This window comes from Coregonus lavaretus (genome assembly GCF_964263955.1).
Source record: "Coregonus lavaretus genome assembly, chromosome: 13".
In the NCBI taxonomy this organism is placed as follows: Eukaryota; Metazoa; Chordata; class Actinopteri; order Salmoniformes; family Salmonidae; genus Coregonus; species Coregonus lavaretus.
In genome coordinates this window covers 44,018,904-44,038,990 of record NC_140000.1, presented here as the reverse complement: position 1 = coordinate 44,038,990, position 20,087 = coordinate 44,018,904, and the positions used below count along the sequence as shown (strand labels likewise).

The 20,087-nt window shown below is 42.9% G+C and overlaps 1 protein-coding gene across 1 annotated transcript; it reads left to right on the top strand.

The window, feature by feature from the left end:
* Positions 1-1,315: 1,315 nt before the first annotated feature.
* LOC311140249 (protein ADM2-like) lies at positions 1,316-19,348 on the top strand. The gene is made up of 3 exons (XM_084175211.1): positions 1,316-1,402; positions 1,805-2,058; positions 15,210-19,348. Exons 2-3 carry the CDS (start codon positions 1,961-1,963, stop codon positions 15,637-15,639), a joined length of 528 nt encoding a protein of 175 aa, XP_084031337.1. The 5' UTR covers positions 1,316-1,402; positions 1,805-1,960; the 3' UTR covers positions 15,640-19,348.
* The last annotated feature ends 739 nt before the right edge of the window (positions 19,349-20,087 follow it).

Below are 20,087 nucleotides of genomic sequence, written 5' to 3'. Positions count from 1 at the left end.
TTCTCTGAAATGATGGTTGCATAACTACGTAACTCTCCTCTGTGTTTTGTGTGGATCAGGTATGTACATTATGACTATGCAGCCCAATTAATAAAACATGTCACAATCAGGATAGAGCACAGGTGTTCATGCTTGCTAAGCTCGGAGACAATACAGACTCGCCCACTTTCCCGACGTACACTGAGTGGCACTGAGTGAAATATGACTCATGTGATTCATCAAAGTCAGTTGTAGGATATACGAGTCTAAACGTGTGACTGACACATCTACAACATCGTAGTAAGGTTAGTAAACACAAATAACAACATCCTCATTGTAGACATGAAGAAAACATCCTAAACAAATTAGCTGCACATGATCTTTAGATCCTAGTGGCATCAAGCTATATAATAGCCACTTTAACCTTTTTTTTTTTTTTGTCATTTAGCAGACGCTCTTATCCAGAGCGACTTACAGGAGCAATTAGGGTTAAGCAACTTGCTCAAGGGCACATCGACAGATTTTTCACCTAGTCGGCTCGGGAATTAGAACCAGCGACCTTCCGGTTACTGGCACAATGCTCTTAACCACTAAGCTACCTGCCGCCCAGTGTATATAATGATAACCATTCATTATCATAGGTCACATGGTACTCTTTGTGAGGTCATATTTCCTTAATAGTTCTGGAAAACGTTTCCTTATAGTTCTGGAAAACGTAGGATAAATAAATGTTTGTGGCATAATCAGGAAGCAATCTGTCAAATAGCTTATGTATCAATAGCACATTGGATAGTACTTAGAATGTGTAGCCATGGTTGTGTCCCTCCAACATTCAGAGGAATGTGAAAGAGAAGTATCTATTCTTATCCCTCAGGCTCACTTGGTGTTGAAGACAAAGATAAGAGAGAGGGGAAGGGAGTGAGTGAAAAACACATGATAAAAGTCTAAGAAAAGCATTTTGAGAACATGCCACCATTTGTTTGTATGACATATACTATGACAATTGTTAATAACACAACATTTGTATCAATGGATTAGTATGGATATGTCTTAAAATCTATCTTGAATATGAAAATCTATAACTAACAGAACACACATTGAACTTGTTCTCTTGGAAGTTCTTGGAAGGTCTTTGATCAGTCAAGCACCATCATCATTTTGGCATGTCAGTTGGCATTTGACACCAAAACCTATAACAGCAAACTTGTAAATGTCACACTTCAAACACACACATCCGACAATTGACGGAGCCTATCAGGTGCACCGTGCAGAATGAGTCCCGCCCACTCAATATTTATACGCACAATATCATCTTCGTTCAGCTTCAGAAGTTGAGTCTGAGAACTTCATCTTGACTAACACTTGTTAGATCCGTGGGAAAATACTTTGAACTACGAGAATATTGCTGAAAATCCTCATATACGTAAGATATTACTCACATTAATGAAATGTACTATTTAAACGAGTTATTACAGTTAAAATTTGAAATGCAATATAATTTTTATGTAAAATGTGAAAAATGGGTGTAGCTGGAAATCTTTTTTTTTTTTACATTTTCTTTAGTGCTAGAGGTTTCTTTATCCATAGCTTTTAATTGGCCACACATAAAGTGGTTCGTGCACTTTGTATGCACTATTGAAATTATTAGGCTACTGAATAGTGAGTGAATAATGCACTTGCAGGTGTCGAACAGGCACTCTTGAATATTTATTGCAAAATAACTGTATTTCTTGCATATGTTGATAACATATCCTAATCAATATCCTGATCAAATTAGACAATTTATTTACTTTTCTCTACTTTTTTTCTTCTCTGTTTATCACAGGATTATTTGACTGTCTCAATCATTGTTGCCTGGATATCAGTACTAGCCTAAATACCAAAACCTTTTGGAATCTTTCTTCCCCGGGAGTTGAACATCGTCCAGGTGGTTTGGGAACCCCCTCCTTCCCAGGGGGTGTGTGTGAGAACTCGTCCCGAGATGCGTTCGCTTCTGCCGGTTGCTGTGTATTGCATCAGCCTACTCTCCCTCCAGCAGCTCCTGGCTCTCCCGGTCGCAGACCGTCTGGAGAGAAACAGGTAAGAAGAAAGACATTACATGACTTTCCTATATTGAACGTGCGTTCCAGTTCCTTCTCATTCACTTTCTAAGAGTAATCCTTTCAGGATGTGATGATTATTGAACAAAAATGCTCTTGTGGAGGGCACATTGGACATATGAAAGCGCATGCAATTTCAAGAGGAAATCTGAAGGCATTATTCAAATATAGGCTACATGTAGTCTTATTTTATTCCAGGATTCGGAATATACAGTGATGGGTGAGATGCATTAATTATGATATTGTCTATTCTCGAATGTCCAACGACTTTGCCGGTGTTTGGTGAATTGACGTGCGCCTTTTTTAGCCTACTGTTTTTTAAATTAAGTCACACGGTCAAACCACAAACCCGTTGAACCAGTTATTATATCATGTTGAGGTTAACGCATTAAAGTACGCTGACGTTTTTGTTCAGTCAGGTGTTGTGTCGGGGAGATAACGGATAGAGAGTAGTAATGGAAAGAGAGTAGTGCTAGCCGGCAAGGTCAGAGAGAGAGACGTGTTACACTAAATGTGCGTTCCCGCTCAGATAACCTGGGGGCTCTGTAGTTATGATATGACGATGTGAAAACGTTTGAGGGGAATCCGTGTTTTTAGAATGGATTGAGAGTTCATCCATGCGCGCTTTGCGCAGTCTCTCGTTTGCACTGCTTTATCCATTGGGCTACGTCTGTTATGGGATTTAAACACTTATATTGACTTAAAGTTCATGATAATGTAGGCTAATGAGCGCTATCTTATCCATGATCTCTATGTTGAAAAATGGGCACCATGATGAAATTACGCATTTATACCATCTGCATAATAAAGTGTACTCTTCAGAATTTGTGTTCTTATATGATGCAATTTAATTTAGTCCAAAAACTCAAAACATAATTAATGGGACAGAGGACAATACGACTATCATTGCATCATATTGTTTCACACTGCTCTACAAACCGAAACTGATGCGCAGGTTAGACGCCTTATTACATACTGTTATGTATTTTATTGAAATATTACCCATGTAGATAAACGTTACATCCAATCTGGCACTATTCATGAAAGACTTCCGTACAGTTCGTTATAGGTCCCTAAACAAAAGTGATAGCTACTTGCGTCAGTGTTCAAGGGCAAGGTTAATTGCGCCAAACCAATATACTATCCCCCTAATGTTCCATGTGATTTGATTATCTACTTTATCTGACTATATTTTGGAATGCAACAGATATATGGTTGTGTGTTTGTTTTACAAATTAGGTTTGGTTTTAGTAATTTGTTCAGGCAAATGTATGGTCCTGAAGTTAACAGTATGTTGTGTTAGGAATATGACCTCATGTGGGAAATATGATAGCAGAGGTGGAAAAACAGGCCTCCTCATGTTGGCATTTGCTGAATTCCACCGTAATTCCAGGCATTGGCTACTGTACTGTAATACTGTAATGAGTGGCACTTGTATTTTTCCACTCTGCTATTCTTCTGTGTGTGACATGGTAGTAAATCCCAAGATCACAGGGAATTGGTCAATAATACACAAGAACACACACACACACAATTTCCCATTTCCTATTTCATTGGGTGGGCAGAAGTGCCTGTGCAAAGTGAAGGAGAAGTGCACCAGTGAAGACTCCAGTCTCTGGTGTGTTTAAGTGCAGTGAGAACTAGAGCAGAGGGTAGAGTCAGTGTCTGCATGCCCTCTTCTGGTGGGAGACTGACAGGAACCTGGACCCTGTCAATGAGAGAAACCAATGAAAACAGATGATTGCCTTCACCCAGAGCCATGCCGTTACATAGAAATCTGGGATGTTGAAAACTTTAAGAGGAACAGTTTCACATGTTAGTCATTTTTGGGGGCAAATGAAGTGAGGCACTTGGTTGTATCCAGATCTCTAATGTGGGTTAGCGCTGTAGGACACACTGACAGGTCCTAAAAAATGTCCATGAGTTGTGTTGTTGGCCTGGTAACTCAGACATGATCAACCAAGGGATATGGAGATGATCATTTGTTGAGTCTTATTCATATTATTACTAGGTCAGTGACCCTACTGTTAACTTGCTGTATATCTGCACTCAGACTCACCATTTTAGGGGCATCAACTTTCAACATAATTTTTTTTGCTGACATGCATCCATGAATGGACAGGTAAGTCTTTATGGTTTATAATTGAGGTTATTGACATGAGGATGTGGAAAAAGAGGGTTGTTTTTACCCTGCATGACGTAGATTGGATGGCAGGGCTGATTAGGGTGTGCCAGACAATAGTCTCCATATAAGGTGACCCTATTCTGACAGGAGAGCCCCTACGCTGGAGGTTCGGACATAACAATTTAACAGCTTAACCACCTCTGTCTACAGGTGTGTGCGCGTGTGTGTGTCTGCGCATCTGTGTGTGTGTGTGTGTGTGTGTGTGTTTCACAGAGCATAGACAAACACCTGCTGTTGAAATCAAATTGAAGCAAAGGGAAGCGTGACTCAAACACCTCTCTGTTTATGTCAGTCTGAGCTCCCAGCAGAGATAGGCTATTTCTGCTTCCCAATGGTTGTTATGACATTCATTTCTCAGCAATAACTTTCCATTCAAAACAGTAGGGGCAGAATTTGTGGGTAATGATGGATGGGATTGCGGTTGCAGCAGTGCTCTCTATCAGTGTATTTGAGTGAACACAGCAGCGTTTCAAAAACAAACAGTTCAATAAGAGGGAGTCTGTTTGTCCTTTCCAAGCTGTGGTTGTGTGAGGGGTTATCGTTTCTAGAAATCCCCTCTGGATGTTCCCTTGGTGATGGAAGGGAGATTCATAATATCCTCCCTCTTTTTCCTCACTCTCTCTCCAATTCTGGTGTCTCTCTTCTCTCTCCCTCTCTAATGCTGGTTTCTCTCTCTCTGTCATGCTGGTTTCTCTCTCCCTCTCTAAGGCTGGTTTATCTCTCTCTCTAATGCTAGTTTCTCTCTCCCTCTCTAAGGCTGGTTTCTCTCTCCCTCTCTAATGCTGGTTTCTCTCTCTCTCTCTAAGGCTGGTTTCTCTCTCTCTCTCATGCTGGTTTCTCTCTCCCTCTCTAATGCTGGTTTCTCTCTCCCTCTCTAATGCTGGTTTCTCTCTCTCTCTCATGCTGGTTTCTCTTTCCCTCTCTAAGGCTGGTTTATCTCTCTCTCTAATGCTAGTTTCTCTCTCCCTCTCTAAGGCTGGTTTCTCTCTCCCTCTCTAAGGCTGGTTTCTCTCTCTCTCTCTAATGCTGGTTTCGCTCTCCGTCTCTAATGCTGGTTTCTCTCTCCCTCTCTAATGCTGGTTTCTCTCTCCCTCTCTAATGCTGGTTTGTCTCTCCCTCTCTAAGGCTGGTTTCTCTCTCCCTCTCTAATGCTGGTGTCTCTCTCCCTCTCTAATGCTGTTGTCTCTCTCCCTCTCTAATGCTGGTTTCTCTCTCTCTCTCCCTCTCTAAGGCTGGTGTCTCTCTCCCTCTCTAATGCTGGTTTCTCTCTCTCTCCCTCTCTAATGCTGGTGTCTCTCTCCCTCTCTAATGCTGGTGTCTCTCTCCCTCTCTAATAGTGGTTTCTCTCTCCCTCTCTAATGCTGGTGTCTCTCTCCCTCTCTAATGCTGGCTTCGCTCTCCCTCTCTAATGGTGGTTTCTCTCTCCCTCTCTAAGGCTGGTTTCTCTCTCCCTCTCTAATGCTGGTGTCTCTCTCCCTCTCTAATGCTGGTGTCTCTCTCCCTCTCTAATGCTGGTTTCTCTCTCTCTCCCTCTCTAATGCTGGTGTCTCTCTCCCTCTCTAATGCTGGTTTCTCTCTCTCTCCCTCTCTAATGCTGGTTTCTCTCTCCCTCTCTAATGCTGATTTCTCTCTCCCTCTCTAATGCAGGTTTCTCTCTCTCTCCCTCTCTAATGCTGGTGTCTCTCTCCCTCTCTAATGCTGGTTTCTCTCTGGTTTCTCTCTCCCTCTCTAATGCTGGTGTCTCTCTCCCTCTCTAATGCTGGTGTCTCTCTCCCTCTCTAATGCTGGTTTCTCTCTCTCTCCCTCTCTAATGCTGGTGTCTCTCTCCCTCTCTAATGCTGGTTTCTCTCTCTCTCCCTCTCTAATGCTGGTTTCTCTATCCCTCTCTAATGCTGATTTCTCTCTCCCTCTATAATGCAGGTTTCTCTCTCTCTCCCTCTCTAATGCTGGTGTCTCTCTCCCTCTCTAATGCTGGTTTCTCTCTGGTTTCTCTCTCCCTCTCTAATGCTGGTTTCTCTCTCTCTCTAATGCTGGTTTCTCTCTCCCCCTCTAATGCTGATATCTCTCTCTCTCTCTAATGCTGGTGTCTCTCTCCCTCTCTAATGCTGGTGTCTCTCTCCCTCTCTAATGCTGGTTTCTCTCTGGTTTCTCTCTCCCTCTCTAATGCTGGTTTCTCTCTCTCTCTAATGCTGGTTTCTCTCTCCCCCTCTAATGCTGATATCTCTCTCTCTCTCTAATGCTGGTTTCTCTCCCCCCCTCTAATGCTGATATCTCTCTCTCTCTCTAATGCTGGTTTCTCTCTCCCTCTCTAATGCTGGTTTCTCTCTCCCTCTCTAATGCTGGTTTTTCTCTCCCTCTCTAATGCTGGTGTCTCTCTCCCTCTCTAATGCGGGTTTCTCTCTCCCTCTCTAATGCTGGTGTCTCTCTCCCTCTCTAATGCTGGTTTCTCTCTCCCTTCTAATGCTGGTTTCTCTCTCCCTCTCTAATGCTGGTGTCTCTCTCCCTCTCTAATGCTGGTTTCTCTCTCCCACTTTAATGCTGGTTTCTCTCTCCCTCTTTAATGCTGGTGTCTCTCTCCCTCTCTAATGCTGGTTTCTCCCTCCCTCTCTAATGCTGGTTTCTCTCTCCCTCTTTAATGCTGGTTTCTCTCTCCCTCTTTAATGCTGGTTTCTCTCTCCCTCTCTAATGCTGGTTTCTCTCTCCCTTTCTAATGCTGGTGTCTCTCTCCCTCTCTAATGCTGGTGTCTCTCTCCCTCTCTAATGCTGGTTTCTCTCTCCCTCTCTAATGCTGGTTTCTCTCTCCCTCTTTAATGCTGGTTTCTCTCTCCCTTCTAATGCTGGTTTCTCTCTGGTTTCTCTCTCCCTCTCTAATGCTGGTTTCTCTCTCCCTCTCTAATGCTGGTGTCTCTCTCCCTCTTTAATGCTGGTTTCTCTCTCCCTCTCTAATGCTGGTTTCTCTCTCCCTCTTTAATGCTGGTGTCTCTCTCCCTCTCTAATGCTGGTTTCTCTCTCCCTCTTTAATGCTGGTGTCTCTCTCCCTCTCTAATGCTGGTTTCTCTCTCCCTCTCTAATGCTGGTTTCTCTCTCCCTCTTTAATGCTGGTGTCTCTCTCCCTCTCTAATGCTGGTTTCTCTCTCTGCCTTATTCCCTCCTTTTATCTATTTATTTACTCAGTAAATGTCCCACTTTTTCTTCCCTCCATACCAAACGCACTGTTCTTCCCATCACACATGATGATCCCATCACTGGCTGATAACAATAACACAGGCCTCATTGCTCCGACTCTCATTCCCCTTTTCAGACTGAGGTGTGATGTCCTGATCATGGACGGCCCGCGGGCCTTGTGTTTTGCCACCCCTGCTCTAGGCCATTCACAATACAAACTATACCCTTCATTTTACATACAGTAACAACTTGAGAGAAAATAGTTGAAGGCCAGAGCCAAACCACAAGTTAAATATGGCTTTAGAGATTAAGCAGCTTTACATTGTGGATTCCAGTAGTGGGATGCAGGGTGCCCCAGAGAGAGGCATGTTACTGCACTTGTTGCCGTGATGACCCTCACTGCTTCCACACAGTCTGGGTCAGAGGTCAACGACATGATATGACATGTCAGACATCCCAGACAGGATGCACGCATCACATTTTGTGTATTGAGAGTTTGTGTATTGAGCTTGTGGAAGTGTAAAGTGTATTATTTTTAGAAAGATGGCCTGTGTATGTGTAGCCTCCTGGTCTGGCTGTGTGTATCTGACTCTGTGCGTATTTTAGTCTGTGTGTATTTGAGTCTGTGTGTATTTGAGTGTGCGTATTTGAGTCTGTGTGTATTTGAGTCTGTGTATTGTGGGCATGAGTTTGCTCAGGATCCTTACAGGACAAAAAACAACCAATGTTTTTCCCGTCCGTCCATCCTCCTCCTAAATCATTAACTCCCTCTGTCACCCCATATGGGGCCAGCATCAGGGCCAGGACCCTTGCCTGCAATTCAGATGTCAACAGCCATCCATAGTCCAAACACAATATTTACCCCACAGGCACATTGCATCATCATCCACCACTCAGAGGACATACTGTTGTCTTCTGAGGAATATATATCAGATGCTCTTTGCAACCATTAGATGGTGATAGATTTTATAACTCTATATACAGTAACTTTATATAGATTTATAGACATGTTTATACAATATCATAGACATAACATGAACATTACCTTGACTAATATGGCTCATAAATACTTAAACTTTACGTGAGTTATCTCTTTTATGTACTTGAATACACTTTGCATGCTTCACAGTCTGATATAACCCCTTTTATGTACTTGAATACACTTTGCATGCTTCACAGTCTGATATAACCCCGTAGATCGCTATGTGAGAGGCAGTATGTATGGCTCTGAGGTTAGACCTCTGCTCTGAGGACGTATGGCTGCTCTGATGTGGGCCACACTGTAAACAGAGGCCTGGACTGCCGATGTATGGAGATATGCTGTATCTACCACATAAACACTGCCATGCCCCTCCCTCTCTCTCTCCCACTCTCTCGCTCTCTCTCTTTCTCCTTCTCTCTCTCTGTGCTCCGTGGGGGTCATTACGACCAGGCCTAAAGAGAAGAGAGAACTAGTCTCCCGCCAGGCAGCTCAGAATTCCACAGTGGATTAGTGTCTAAGACCTAAATTCCACCGTCCACATCCATGAAGAACATGCTTCCACTCTGCACTGAAAGCCTGAACATGGGGAAAAGCTTGTGTGTGTGTGTGTGTGTGTGTGTGTGTGTGTGTGTGTGTGTGTGTGTGTGTGTGTGTGTGTGTGTAGCTTGCAAAATAAACAAATGTGACTCTCGGTGACAACATAATGCTGTTTGATTCTAATATTATGACTGTTTTCCTCAAGAAATTAAATCCGCTTCGTGTTTTGTTTCCTTGCCATGATACTTCTGACTATCGCGATACTGGAATCGTGACGAACCTTGTACAGTATGTCTGTCTGTCTGTCTGTGTGTGTGTGTGTATACTGTAAGTGTTAAAGAAAGAACACAGGATAAAGGCTGAAGAATGAACACAGATGGAGCTCTGAGGTCTGAGGAGAGAAGGACTAAGCTCTTGTTTCATGTTCTATCGGTGGTTGAGAACAATTTAGGTGCTATACTAGCTAAGTACAGTCATTTGTGGCGTAGATGGATACCTACATTACCGATGGAGAGCAGGCCTCAATCAGGAGTCAGCACTGCAGCTGCGAGTGACTGCCTCAGTCCAATTGGAACTTGGAACTGCAACCACTGTGTGGTTTGAAGTCCGTCTCCCAATTCCTTAACCACTACACACTTAAGTCTCCTGCGGGGAACAAGAGAGAATAGAGAGAAAGTGATGAGTCTCCTTTCGGTTTCTGGATACGTGGCAGTCATTCTTTCAAGCCATGGACTTTAGCAACCATGTACACTTTCACCCAATCCAGTGCATGATGAGGAAAGTGCTAAATCACCCCTCTTAGCACATACTTATCATCAACACAAGAGGTTATAAAAACACCAACGCATGGAGAACAAGCGGCAGCAATGGTTCATTCACAAATAAATCGCCTTTCGCTTATTTCTGTCTCCTTACTGAAAACACAATCTGTCCTCTGTTAGCTGCATGGGGACTGGCGAGGATTATGTATGAATGTGCCACATTTACTGCTGATTACGACAGCCCATGGTAGGCCCCAGCCCCCTGGGTATAAGCATGTATGAAGGACCTGGTACTGGCCAAGGCTTACCCCTCTCTGAGGGGGCCTTACTGGGGCAGAGGAGGGCATCAGGCTGGGGCTGGTGGGACAATGGGCGATTCCACACCAGTGGGAGTGTAACATATTTTTGGTATCTCAGATTGTTTTGACAATTCTCACATTGAAACTTCATTGGGGCAAGGATGTTTGATATGCTTTTTACATTTGTATCTCAAACAATGTTTGAGAAAATCATGATGAAAGTAGCCATTTTAGGCCCTTTTTAGACCTATATATGCCTCCTATAAGACCCTATGATCCGTGAACCGTACATGATACAGACAACATGTGTCATTATACTCCTTATAGTGTTCTCTAAACCTGGGGTATATCTTAATTCTGAAATAAAAAATGTCATATTAATTTATTCAACATTAAAATATGAATATGAATATCTCAAAACTACCCTTTTTGATTTTGTTCATTTTAAGACATTGTTTGGAACAATATACTCTATAAGTGCATAACATTTCCAGTGTGGGCTCTCTGCTAATTCTGAAGGTACGATACATTTTATGAGCACCACCAACACAGTGAATGGGAAAATGGATTCAAAGGGAACTCCCTCTGCTGGTGACTTGCTGAATGTGCAATCCTACAGGAGGCTGTGATTGGTTAATGACCTATCATGTCAATTTATATGTATAGAATGGGTCATATCATTAAAAGTACCAGAGAGCCCACTCTGGAAATGTTACGTGTTTGAAGAGAATGTCTAAAAAGGATAGTTTTGAGATTCATATTAATATTTGTAATGTTGAATAAATGAATGTGAAAATGTGTATTTCAGAGAGAACACTATAAGGAGTATAATGACATCAATATGTTGTCTGTATTATGAACAGTTCACAGATCATAGGGTCTTACAGGAGGCATGTATACTAAAAAGGGTATAAAATGGCCAATTTCATCATGACTTTCAAAAAAATGGCTTGTGATAGAAATGTTACAAACATGTTAAACATATTTCCTCCCAATCAAATGTATGTGTGAGAATTGCCAGAACATTCTGAGATACCTAATTGCTCCAGTAAGTAACTCTGGATAAGAGCGTCCGCTAAAGGAATAAAATGTAAATGTAAATACCACAAAATAAATCTGCTCCCGCTGGCGTGGAATCACCCTATTGTTGTGGTTCCACTGGTGGATCTCAGTTGTGATTCCAGACCTTAACCTCAGTCTAAACTGTGGGAGTAATACGAAATAATAACCCCACACTGCAGCACAAAGAAGTTGGGATCAGCTTACCCTTTTATCGAACCCTCAAATCCCTCATCCCTCCGCCCCTTCCCCAGGCTGACTTTTAGCTTAATGCCCTCTGATGAAAATGTGACTTTTACAGAACAAGTAGGTGGATTTGTTACCAATATATGAAAAAAAAAAATCTTCCACATATCAGATGGTGCTGAAAACGAATGTTGAGTGAGTGAATGTTTCCAAGAATGTGAAGCTCTGATATCTTTGATCCCCTGCCAATCACAAAGACCTCCATTACTGTCAATTTGCAGGATTACTTTCTCAATAGCCAAATTAGACGGGCTGTCAGATCAGATGTGATCCAGTGAGAGAGTTCCCACGTTGGGCCGGCCTACAGTACATGGTGCTGTTGCCTTCTCCTGGCTGTGGGCTAGAGCACGGTGGCCAAAAGGCTTATTGTGGGATCAGAAGAACATCCCAACGAAACTGGATAGGAGCATGTGCACTGGGCACACTCACTTACAGTCACACCTCCGGTCCAAAGTCTTTGGCCAAAACGCCTCCGGTCAGATCCATCCGATACCTCCGGAACAAATTAGTCCTTGCTGTACCTAGGGACAAAACAGCAAGTTCACATTTGCTTGTGAAGCCATTATATAAAAGCTATATAAAATTCAAAGGGCATCAGCGTCAGGTGAAGGTAAAGCGGTCAGGTCAGAGGGTGTAACAGAGAAGAGAGGAGGACAAAAGGACATGGCAAGAACTCGCTGGGTGGGAGGCGAACCCCACAGAAACCCAAACACGTTTAACCTCCTTTAAACAGCAGACTCGCTCTTTCTTTCTTTTTTCTCCTTCTCCGCCTCCCTCCAGTTACTAATTCGCCAAGAAAATTGTTTTTTAACTACATCACAGGGTCTTTATGGCTGTCTGCCAGCCCAGAATAGCCTGACTAGCGAAGCGGCCATCGTCTGACTGCGTTGGGTCGGGCTCGGGGTGACATGGTGTGTTATGGGAGATTCCAGTGCTGAGTGAGCCACAAAGTCCACTACTGCTCCACCAGGGGTGGATGAGGGCATGTTAAATGGGCATTAAAACACACACAAAGACACACACACACAAACGACTTGGTCGATGGGGTGGATTGGGACTGACACAATGTCTTAGAGCGGCAGGGAGACTAGAGTGTTGCAAGGTCAAACATTTGTCGATGTGCCCTTGAGCAAGGCACTTAACCCTAATTTGCTCCAGGGGTACCGTACTACTATGGCTGACCCTGTAAATCAACACATTTGACTGCACTTATCCGGTGTACAATAAAACATATATCAATTGTTTTTTACAGATGTGAAGCTGGGTACAGCACACCCACTGGGCACAGATGTCAATTCAACATCTATTCCACTTTGGTTCAACGTCATTTCATTGAATTGATGTGGATACAACGTTGATTCAACCAGTGTGTGCCCAGTGGGCATTGTTTGGCGCTGGCAGTCTGCACACCGCATCAGACCTGTTTTTGTCCCCTGATCCAGGGATTAAATTAAGCTGTTCTGTAGCGGTTTCACCTTTGTTTAGTTTATTCATCATCTCTTCTTTCCTAACGGATTAAGTTTCCTCCTTCCTCGTGTGAGAAACACATTTTCCACCATGGATTCGAAACACAAAAGAAGAATGAGCCTGTACAGAAGCTTGTATTTCAGCCTTTTTGTGTAAAGAAAGGTCAACTAAATACAAATTTACTGTCATGAATATAGACTATCCAAATCTATATAACAACCCCATTGCAGTATTAATGCGGTATATAAATGTAGCTTTTTCGACGCAGTCAAATACAATTTGTGCCTGTCTGGCCGCCTGGTGTTTGGCACAGAAGGTGGGTGTGACTTTGCGAGGCCATGGCCACAGGACAGAGCTGAATGACTAGGTGCTCCTGGAAATAGTGTTCCCTCTATACTACCACAGTGGTTACCAGTGACACCCACCATCACCAGGCACCAGGGCCCTGCCCTGTACGGGCAAACAGGCTGGATGGCAGGGAGACACAGGTGGTGACAAAGCTCTTTCAGTGTTTTCTTTGTGGTGGAACTGCTGGAATAGCATTATATTTTAGCTTGTAAAGTAGCTAGATTGGCTAGTTACATTGGGCTGCAAGCCCGCAACACACCGGAAAACTCCCTTTGAGGTTAAATTGGTTGAACAAACCCATACAGGCTCATTGTCATGTTTGTAGGGTCTTTTCAAGAGAATAATGTTTAACTGCAGAATTTTGACCACAAACAACATGTTAGGCAGCAGCATACCACCCTGCATACCCTGCTGACTTGCCTCTGAAGCTAAGCAGGGTTGGTCCCTGGATGGGAGACCAGATGCTGCTGGAAGTGGTGTTGGAGGGCCAGTAGGAGGCACTCTTTCCTCTGGTCTAAAAAAATATTCCAATGCCCCAGGGCAGTGATTGGGGACATTGCCCTGTGTAGGGTGCTGGCTTTTGGATGGAACGTTAAACAGGTCACTTGACTCTTTGTGGTCACCAAAGATCCCATGTCACTTATCGTAAGAGTAGGGGTGTTAACCCTGGTGTCCTGGCTACATTCCCAACCTGACCATCATGGCCACCTAATCATCACCAGCTTCCAATTGGCTCATTCATCCCCCCTCCTCTCCCCTGTAACTATTCCCCAGATCGTTGATGTAAATGAGAATGTGTGATCTCAGTCAACTTACCTGATAAAATAAGGAATAAATAAAGGCAAGATCCTGGCCAAGGCACTGAACACATTAACTAAGAGACCGTCTTTAGGAGGCAGAGAAGGTTTTGGAACCCTGTTCATTAATATGGCCACTTCTCACTGTGTCTGTACAGAGATTGGTTGGTTACCTCTGGCATAGTGGCATTCTACAGTAGGCCTACACTGTTATTTCTCACATTCCAGTCAGCGTTTCACAAGGAGAACGCTGCTTTTTTTTATAATTACGCTGTATGCCAACTATCATTACTGCTTCTCCTAAAGAGCAGTTGGAAGCCGGTCAGAACCGGATGCTGTGGAAATGTTTCTATGCTCTTTAAAATAGAGAAAGGATACAAAAGGGACATTTTCTCTTCCTTGTTCTAACTTTATCATGGGAGGACATTTAGCACACAAAGGTCATACTTAATACTTCAAAGAATTGAGGCTTGATATACCTACACCCACTGGCGCCATTTTGAGAATCGAATTCCCTGACTCACTGCGGCCAGTGCTTCGCCAATATGACTTCCGCCAGGTGCATGAGCCTCTACCTCTTTAGAGCATCTGTAACGAACTAAGACACAGACACACAAATTAGAGCCCTCTGAGCAAACACACCCACAACAGTTCAGAGAAAAGCGTCCCCAGTGCCAAGTTTAAGTTGAGCAGCCGGTGTCATCGTCAAAAAGAGAACAGATGGCAGGGTCTCCTCATTCTCAGCACTAAAGCCAGAGTCAATCTGAGCTGTGTTTGCTAAACATGCTGTTCCTGAAACTTAGTGATGCTTCCGTCCTGTGGACACTGGCCACAGTTTGCTCTGTACATTAGCCTTCCCTCTCTTGAGTGGGTAGTCAGTAAATCTCCTGAGCCACTGTCTGTTTGCTTTAGCTAAGGTGGACATGGAGTCTCAATAGTTGTGACGTCCAGTATGTTACCATGTAATAAATGGGCAGCAGCCAGGTCCCCATGCTGTTTTGTTCCTGTGCTGAAAGGCCATTAGTCTTCTAAAATGCAATAAGACAGGATGGTGACACATCAACACTCACCATGCCCATTCCATGTGGGTAACGTTTACTGTCAGTGTGTGTCGACATAAAATGCTGTTGGAAGTGTGCTTAACAACGGTCTGATAACAACTAGGCCAGTTCTAAAATTAGTTCTCTGATTCAATGGTCAGCATTGACCCAGAGTGGAAATATACAGACATCAATCTTGACGTATCAAGATCTGAACTTTGTCTTATTTTTTCCTGTGTTCCCAGGTTGGAGCTGCTTAAGAAGCTTCATGCGCTGAGAGAGGAGGAGATCTTCACTCCAAAAACTGGCACCAAACTCGCCAGCCCAACAGACTCCAGCCCTTCATCAGACCTCCAGCCCTCCATCAAATGGCTACCTGGCTACCTCCTCAGAGACACACCACCCACTGTCATGAACACAGCCCATCTTGAAGCTCTGGTATGGGCGAGGGGTGAGGATGGCATGGAGCCCCAACGGACGGGGTCAAGAGGTCGTCGCCATGCCCACTCAGGGTTGCGGGGGGGTTCCCACCGCCCACAGCTGATGAGAGTGGGGTGCGCCCTGGGAACCTGCCAGGTTCAGAACCTCAGCCACCGGCTCTATCAGCTGATTGGCCAGAGTGGACGGGAAGACTCCTCCCCCATTAACCCCCGGAGTCCGCATAGTTACGGATGAGCGACGGACGGATACTTTTCCCTCTCTTCTCTGAAAACATAAACACCCCAGCAAACATATATCTATAGACATGTATCTCTATTTTACGTATCACAGATAGCCTTTGCATTAGTGTTAGATGTAGTCCACACATTCTTTAGATCCTGAAATGTCAATTTCTGTACTTTTTGAATGACATTTGCCTTACTCCTCTGTACACCTCAAAAACACATCATGCTGTTTAAGAAGAAGGAATCTGACATGAATGAAAGCCTCTTAGTCGACGCTTCCCACCACCAACCACCCCTGGGAACGAATACCTGTCACCCAGAGATCCTCTGGACATTTCTTTGTGTTTTCCTCGTCAAAGTCTTTGTGTTTCTCCCGGCCTCCTGAATAGCCAAAGAGCTGCAAGGGGCTCAGTTTGACGTTCTAATCCTGTTAATGTAAGAATAAATGCCCCCGTCCACCAGTCTTTCTCCTTAACACAAGCCAGCGCAACTGGACGTGTCTGTATAATGCCTGATGACCTCCACAGCAGCAGTTAGCTCTGGCCCCATTGATCAAACACTTAAGCCTCTAATGTGGATTTCTACCAGGGCTAGGATCGGATCCCTGTCAGAGCGAATATATTCCTGAAGACCCGTCATAACGACCCGATGAACCCTTTTACCCCAGAGCCCCCTAACACCCTAAACCCTGCCCCCTTAGATCTGCCAGGACAATTTGAGGGACCATGTTTGACATATCTGGGGTAAGCCTCTGATTTACAGATCACCAGCAACCATTTGTGGGCAGACACAGACACTGACCTTACAGACAAGAACCTACTGTAAGTTCTCTCTCATCTGCAGCCAATGGTGTTCCCGACAGCAGCAGTCTGTGGTTCTGTGAAGGAGATGTTTCAGCAGACCACAGCCTTGACAGCCGCATTCAGCCATAATAGTCAAGTTCTGTTCAGCAGTGGCTGGATGGAGTTCTGCTTCTGGACTCGTCTAGTAGAGACTGTTTATAGAAAGAGAAAGATGAGGGTCAACATTTCAATGACTCAGTTCCTGTACAAGATGGAGGTTTTCAATGTTTTTATTATTAATCATTGTGGATCTATTTCAGCGTTGAGATCTATTGGTTGGCTCGTGAACACAGTGAACACTCCTGCTGCCCTTATCCCAAGTGTGAAATATTATCCCCTCCACGTGATTCTTAAGTTCTCCCTCTAAGTCTCGACTTTAAGTTTACGGCAATTTAATCAATCAGACCTAATCTCTTTAGTTGTACCGCCATGGTGGTGAGGCGGCAAACACACCAACTCTACCAGACTTAGGCCATCGTCTGCTGTATTTATAAACAAAAGAATCCTTGACCGTGCCTTGCCCAGGGGACCATATAATTACTAGCTAAACCATCACAACTTGCCAACCCAAACCCAAAATCTGCCACTAACAGTACTGCCTAGGAATATTTAGAGGCTACCTTGTCGTTATTAATAATAATCAGGTCAGTTATGAATACTTAGATCCTAAAAATGCTAGTAGTTTAGTGTGTATAAAACAACACTTTACGCTGTATGCTTGTAGTTTGTCAAATGAGTCTAAATTAGCACAGTCAACAGCAAAGTGCTGTACTGTTATGTTGTGGCTTTGTAATGACAGACCACGGAGACCAAGTTAGGGAGACAGAGTGCCACATTTTAAATCTGTATACGAAATACCATAAAAAATATATATGTCCTGAGATCCCCTTTTTCCCTTGTTGTAACTGATTCTGAAATGGTGGGCGGATGCCCTCACTAAAAATAACTAAAAACAACCTCAACTCAGCAAGCATACAAAAAACTAGACCAACCTTCAAAAGGTGCAGAGTCTGTCGATCTGAAAAATCAAGCCACAACATTTCCATGACATAATACCCATAATAATCATGCGGCCTGGCTCTTTGAAACACATAAAAATGTTTCATATTCTCAATATCAGAGGATTAGAATAGTTGAAACAATCCTCAACGTTCAGACTATTCATTTTCTAATATCTTTGATCTAAACTCGCTGATGTTGTTATTATTGCAGTTAGAAACCAGGTCAGCAATTATTCATACATTCATGTATTTATGCTCACAATGACTATGAAACTATTAGGTTACTGTGTCATACTTATACAATCACAGGAGTACCCAAAATTAGCTTAAGAGTCTTTTAGGGTCCAAGTTTTTACTGTTTTGTTTTGACTACAGCGTTGCCTCAATCAAATAATTATACAACTAATTAAGTTATATTTCTACAACTAATTAAGTTAGTTGGGCAAGTGGTTTAAATTCACCAAAAATCTGACAATACTTGACAGTCATTTTCTTTTTTTGTGATCTACATCATACTTTAATGTGCTGTTATATTCCTCTATCCATATTCCCCTTACATTTTGTCTTGCTTCTTTTTGTATTTTTGGACTGAATCATCTTAATCGAAAGTGGGACTTTAGTTTATTTTAGATTTCGCTCATTTAATCGTAGAGTGATTCTCTGTCTCACTCTCTCTATCTCTCCATCTCTCCCTCTACCACTCTCTCTCTCCTTCTATCTCAGTAATTATGGCGACGCCAGGTCGCAGGTCATAATCAGAGATTCATTGGTTCTTTAAGTCTAATCTGTTCAAAGGCTTTGTGAAACACACATGCCATTCTCTGCTGTAATGGAGCTAATCAGTGTCTCGTGACAGATCATTAAAAGGCTTTTCAAACGCTAAGAACACTGGTGAATCTCTCAACTTTTTACCCACCACTGTCACAGGTGTGTGTTTGTGTCTGACCTGCCACATATAGTATCAGGAACCAACCTTGTGTTTGTTGGATTTTTGTTGTAGCCATTTTGTTTTTGCTATACTTTATCTTTGTGTTGTGAATCTTATGTGATGGTAATTACACGTCAGCGTTGTGTCACTGGCAGGTCCGTAACCTTTCCTAGCAGCATAGCTGAGGGTTTTGTCTGGGTAAACTGCGTAGCACCAGATCATTTCCGACCTTTGAACACTAATACCTCCCCTTGTGTGCTGCGAGAAACACTCTCCATCAGTCTTACATCAAAACTAACACTGCCATCGCCTGCCATTGTTAACTTAACCTACGTTGTAAAGAAATGCAGGAGTGTGTTGTGTGCTCTGAGTGGAAGTGCTCAAATCTGTATGTGAGTGTGTATGTGTAGGTATGTGTAGGTACTTATAGTATAATCCTAGCCAGGGATCTAACACATCACAATCCCAGTCTGTTTTTCCTCATTCAATATTTAATTATACTTAAGGTCAGAAGCCTCTTTTAGGGTCACAGTAAACTGAGCAAAGCACTTTAAGGTTGTTAGTTCCTCACAACTTGAATTTCAAATGTTGCAATTATATTTTTTATGACAGAGGAGAGTTTTATTGTATATATTGCATTTGATAAAGATCTGTATGAATGTCTTTGAAGAGTTGTCAGTGGAGTGAAGATGATCGAAAATATAATGCGCACTTGTGCATATTATATATTATTAGTGGTACTATTTAAGAAAAGTAATGTATTTAAGTTATCTTTGTATGTTTATATAAGTATGTCACCAAAGACACTATTTATCTCGTATTTTCCACGCTCCTAAAAGGTGACCTTATGTTAGGAAAGAAACGTAAATCCTAACTGTAGTTAAATGTTCATGTCAGACAATGTCTTTCATTCTCTGTAAATAAAGAACTACACTGTAGTGAGATAAAGTCTAGTGTATGCCTCTAATTTGTGAAAGTGTGTGTGTGCATGCGTGCGTGTGTATGCATGTTTACCTTCACGTGTGTGTGAGGACAGTATGAGCAACTCTTCACAACAGTTATTGTTAACAACATTGATGCCATTGTCAAAATGAATTAAGTCTACTCTCTGCAGAATTATACAAACATTAGAAAACCTGACAGTTGCCAGCGCTCTTCAATATTACTACATCTTAAAATAAATATAACTTGAGGTACCAAGAACATACATATTACTCAATATTTCCTTCAAGAAACAGAAATATCTGAAGAAAAAAAAAACTTCCTGGAATCTGGTAAACCTGGGCAAAGGTGGCATCATAGTGGAAACGTGACCATGTCCTTCACCATGTCCTTCACTCTACTACTACTAGCAGCTAGTTAATCATTATTAATGGAGCAAAATCCATACTGTACAACACATGATTCAGATTCATGTAATACCGGGAAGGTTGTGCCTACCACGGAGAGTTAATGAGTAACTAGAGGGCTCATGCAGAGTCAGACACATTACTGGACTGTCCGCACACCTAGAGGCAGCTGGTTGGTGGTCAAGGAGGGTGTGGAGAAAAGGGGAAGAGGGGGACTAGTTCTACCACTGAACCAGAGAAATCCAAACCTTTACAGAGTGCAGGACACCCGACCACGCCCACAGACTATTCAGAGTATGTGTGACATCCAAGGAGTACTTACAGTATTTTACAGTCGT